The sequence below is a fragment of the Tupaia chinensis genome, unplaced genomic scaffold (genome assembly GCF_000334495.1).
Source record: "Tupaia chinensis unplaced genomic scaffold, TupChi_1.0 Scaffold150243_1, whole genome shotgun sequence".
Classification (NCBI taxonomy): Eukaryota; Metazoa; Chordata; class Mammalia; order Scandentia; family Tupaiidae; genus Tupaia; species Tupaia belangeri.
In genome coordinates, this window is record NW_006210084.1 from 773,841 (window position 1) to 778,753 (window position 4,913).

The 4,913-nt window shown below is 43.3% G+C and overlaps 2 protein-coding genes across 5 annotated transcripts in view; one reads left to right on the top strand and one right to left on the bottom strand.

Moving 5' to 3' along the window:
• OFD1 (OFD1 centriole and centriolar satellite protein) overlaps window positions 1-4,621 on the bottom strand; it is a 47,258-nt gene extending 42,637 nt beyond the window's left edge. For 3 of the 4 annotated variants that reach the window (XM_027769671.1, XM_027769667.1, XM_027769665.1), the window contains exons 1-3: window positions 4,224-4,621; window positions 3,757-3,942; window positions 3,193-3,328 (exon numbers count right to left, since the gene is read on the bottom strand). In XM_027769671.1, coding sequence (XP_027625472.1) covers window positions 3,193-3,222 — 30 coding nt within the window. In that variant the 5' untranslated portion in view covers window positions 3,223-3,328; window positions 3,757-3,942; window positions 4,224-4,621. Of the gene's footprint in view, window positions 1-3,192; window positions 3,329-3,756; window positions 4,028-4,223 lie in introns of those variants that run through there. The other variant, XM_027769666.1, reaches the window with a different exon arrangement.
• The window catches only part of TRAPPC2 (trafficking protein particle complex subunit 2), an 18,435-nt gene that overhangs the window by 2,205 nt on the left and 11,317 nt on the right, over window positions 1-4,913 (top strand). The gene's annotated exons all lie outside the window — the stretch shown is intronic.

The window sequence follows — 4,913 nt, forward strand, 5'->3', positions numbered from 1 at the left end:
GATTTCTCTTTCTGTCTCTATGTCTCTCTCTGTCTGTCTGGCAAGCACACACACCCTATAGCAAAAACCTCTCCAAAAAAAAAAAGAAAAGAAAAAAAATAATGGATGGCTTTGGGGGGAACCAGCAGGTGGTGTGGTGGTTAAGACGCTGGACACTCCCACATGACCGACCACGGTTCGAGTCCTGGACCTGGTGGCTCGCTTTCTCACATTCTCTTTCTCTCTGTGTCTGTCTCTGGCAGTGAATGAATATATAAAAATAAACAATTATTAAAAAAAAAGAATGGATGGCTTTGGAGCTGGAGTTGATGAGAGTTTTGTTTTACATATGCCTGCACTTTAAAATTCTTAAGAGTCGGAAGGTACTTCTGAGTTCATTGGGTTCATCCTCCCACTGGTGGCAGGTAGACCTTTGGTTGTCTTCCAGCTGCCCCTTATAGAATACATTTCTACAATAGTTTCCTCATAAAATGAGCAAGCAGCCCTGGGCTTGGCCTTACTGCATTTTGCAGTAAGTCTGTGTGGTCCAGAGTTAGCAGATGATTGGCCTTGTATAGGCACTACCTCATCCCAGACCCATAGCCGACGTGGGCAGTTGGTCACAGCAGTGTTTCCTGCCGAGCACACTCCATCTCAGTCTTCCTCAACACCAGTTTCTGGTCAGAATTCGTTCACAAGAGGAAAACTTTGCCGTTCCTAGTCAAATCTCTTTTGTATTAGTGTGCTCTATTTAAAGGTAGTATTGTGCTGTACCCTGCTCCCCCTGACCCCATTTAAACAGCCTCAACTCCTTCGGTTGCTCTTGTTTCCAGAGTATTCCTTAAGCTACATGCTGTCCTCTCCCCCAGCATATACAGTTCACATTATTGATCCTGTTAAAATGTTCCCAGAACTGATTACTTTCCTCACAGATGGTATCTTTACTAGAGAAGATATCAGCACTTTCTCAACTTGGCTTGAACATTATCTTCTCTTAATGGCAGCCTAGAATTGCATTTGCATTTTCAACTATCATATCAGATTGATTGCTGCCTCTTACTGAGCTTCTAATAAATTAAAATTTGGGGTTCATGTACATGAACTGCTCTTAATCTGGGGTTTCCTCCCATTGTGCATTTTTTTTAAAGAAGCCTAAGTAGAAGAGTTTATCATCCTCTTCTGTCTTAATTTTACCTTAAGTCTCTTTACCTTGCCTCATAATAAATTAGCTGCCCTTGGCATTGTCTTTGTATGTGATACCTTATCTTCATCCAAGTTATCGATTCAAATGCAGGGCTAGACCAGGTTGAGATGAAACTCAAAGCCTCCCTGGAGAGACCCCATGCCATATATTGACATGGAGCACTAGACAGTCTTCATATACTGACATTCAAGTCATCTGTGAGTCATCCCTCATTCAGCAAGTAACAAGTGCTTACTGGCCCCTGGTGCGGCTATCACTCTGGGGATACCACACTGAACAAGACAATGTACTTGCCCTCATAGACGGGACCATTCCATTCATGGTAAAACTGTATTCTCACCCAGGCTACAGTCTCCACTTTGTTCTTAGGTAAACAACAAAATATATCACAAAGTGACTGACTTTCTACCTGCTATATTTCCTTCTAAAAAAGTAAATGTAAGTTTGGCATGATTTGATCTCTGTGTAAACATGAGTACATGAATGAATAACAACCTGCCCTTATTTTTGTCTAGAGTCTCACATTAAATGAATATATAATGGAAGCTAGCGTAGTGTATGACCAAAGCCAGGCATGTAATACATATTTTTGTTGATTTTTTGTTGTTGTTGTTGATGTTTTAGTCTCAAATGAACCCAGGTTATAGACTAGGAAATAAGCCTTTTTTCTTATTTCTGCTATTAGGCATAACATTTACTTATCTGATGGTATGGCAGTTTTCTGCTCATTCAAGTTCTCAAATGTCACTAGTTGGTAGTTACACAATCATGTTTGTTAATCCAAGATATATCATTTGCCAGGACCCAAAGACTTGGATTTATTGAGATTTCTAGATTTTTCATTTTTTGAGAGTTTGAGAGGTCTTTGCTATAGGGTGCGTGCGCTCGCCAGACAGAGACAGAAAGCGAGAAATCACTCCCCAGGGGGGATGGCCACGCTGCAATCCCTTCTCCTCCATTCTCCTCTCAGGATCTTAGGCACGCACGCACACGCACCCCATGTGAGTTTTAAGCCAACAGGTCCGGGACTCGAACCACAGTCAACTACATGGGAGTCCAGCGACATAGCCATTATGCTAACTGCTGGTCCCGAGATTTCTAGGTATTTTCTTAATAAACCTATTTTCAGGCTCTCAACCTGCCTGATCTGGTTTCTTCCATGCCTGCTTTTTGACAGTCACTCCCTTTAACAAAAAAGATAGAAGTTGAGCAGATCTTTGATATTTCAGTGAACCAAGTTTTTGAGATTGTTTACCTTTCTGCCCTGACTGCAACCTAAAAAGGCTTATTTTTCTGAACATATTGCACACATTTCAGCTCCTTGTTGGCTTTGTCCTTCTGATGCTAGCCTTACAGAGTTCTGGTCCCATTTTTATAGTCATCACTAGTTAGCATGCTACTTTTTGTATCTTACACATGTTCTCTAAGTTTTAGATAGTCAGAGAGCTCCTTATAGCACCAGGTTTATTTCTTTTGCTGTCTCCTTCTCAAAAGAAACCCAGGCCACCCTAGCCACCATAGACAAGCACTGTTTCCACCATGAGTGAGTGTCCTGGCTCCTCTCTAATCAGCCACCAAGTCCAGGCCCTTACCGTGGATGGTTTTGTCACAGGTACCTTAACAGGTGTCAGCAATTGCTCACAAGATGCTGTTGACCACCTGAACTGAACACAGCCTTCACTGCAGGCCTCTAAGACCCCACGGCCTTAGCACTGGAGCCTTTGGAAGGCTCTCTTCAATGTTCAGGCTAATTAACATTGAAATCTCACTATATGTCTTTCAGTCCAGCATCATCAGACAACGCTGTCCAAACTTCAGCCCCTTGCCCTCAGTTCCATTCTGCAATCATTGAGCACTTCCTGTGTATTGGGCTCTGTGTGAGGTGTTGCATGCAATACGTGCTGGAAAAAAAACACAACCCCTGTTCTTTTCCACACTGTCATCTGTAATACTTCAGACAGCTACGGCTTGACACAGCATTGTCCCCCCAACCCCCGCAACACACATACCTTCTCAGTGCTTTGAAACCCATGCTCCATGGTAAATGAATCGTCATAGAATGTACCTTCTGCCCATGTGCCGGCACTTCCTTTTTTTCTTATACCTGCAGGTTTTCAGCTTTGACACGTTAGTTTCCTAGTCCTGCTGTAACAAATTGCTATAAGTTTAGTGGCTTACTACAACTCAACACAAATGTATTATCTCACAGTTTTGAAGCATAGAAGCTAACCCAGGACTCACCAGGCTAACATCAAGGTGTCAGAGGGTTGTATTCCTTTTAGAGGCTCTAGGAGAACCTACTTCCCATGCTTTCCAGCTGGCAGAGGCCTCCTCCATTCCCTGACTGTGGCACTATTTCCTCCAGTGTCTTAGCCATCAGCCGCACCTCTGAGGCCATTCCGCCGTCCTCACATTTCCTCCAGCTTTCCTCTCTTGCCTCCCACTTTTAAAGACTCTTACAATTACATTGGGCCCACCTGAGTGATCCAGGCTATCTGCCTTTTCTTAAGGTCAGCCCACAAGCAGCCCTAATTCCACCTGCAACCTGAATCCATCTTTGCTATGAGCCTTACCATAGTCACAGGTTCCAGAGGTTAGGATGTAGACATCTCGGGAGAGGAAGCACTGTTCTGCTTGTTCAACTCAGCCAGCCATTTGGAAAACATCCTAAGTTCTCTCTTCTTTGGTTCCCAAGCTCCATGTAGTTACCTCCTCAGGATTCCTAGATCTATCCGTCCTTGGAGATGCCTCAAAGACACCTATTTAAGGTGATGGGGAAGTTGAGTGGACACTTCCGCCACAGTAGTAGCTTTGTTTGTGTCACTTGTATTACATACTGGACTTCTGAGTAGTACTTGCTTTGTGGGTGGGAGGAAGGTTAAGAAGGTCACAACTTACAAAAAGCTTGGAATCATCAAATGAGAGCTGTGTTATCTTACTGTAGCTGCTAGCCACACATGGCTAATGTATGTTTAAAGTAATTAAAATAGAATAAACATAAAAATAAGTTACACTAACCACATTTCAAATGCTTACTGACCTCCATCAGACAGCAAGCTCTGGAACACTTTCATCCATGCAAAGGTTCAACATTGGGCAGTGCAGAATTCCAGATCCTCATCTTTCTCCAATACCTAGCACATAGTAAGCCTTCAAGGATTTGCTAAATGTTGTGAGTGTTCCCTGCCTGAGACAGCAGGGTTATTTTCTCCCAGGGTTTTCTTTCTTCTGCTTCACCTGTCAGTGTCTCCTTGGCAGAACTGAAGGACAGTTCCACCTTGCTTCTTCAGCTGTTTATGAAATGAGATTATTGGCAGCACAAAGCAAGGATGGAATGTATATAAAGAGAGCTCTGTCTCATCTCCTCCCCAGCTGGGTAGTCTGTAACAGAATCCTTATGCCAGCTTGCTTTCAGTTCCCTTTCCATTTCTCCTCCCGCTGTTCTTGGCACTGTGCTTCATTCCCATGCAGCGATCGCCATATGGGGTGAGGGGGCAGGGGTGTGAGTTATCTTTCTTATACATAGATTTCCTGCTGCTGCTGCTGCTGCTTAAATGTTTGTGCTGAAGAAAGTAAGCCCTTCCCTTGGCAAACTCCAGCTCTGAAACCTATTCCAGCAAGAATTCATGAAATCATTGTTTATTGTGTTCAAATTCCAAGTTCCCATCCCTTTTCCCCTCCCTTTCTTTGGAGAATTATGAACAGTTTTCCTAGTTTCACATAGCTTTTG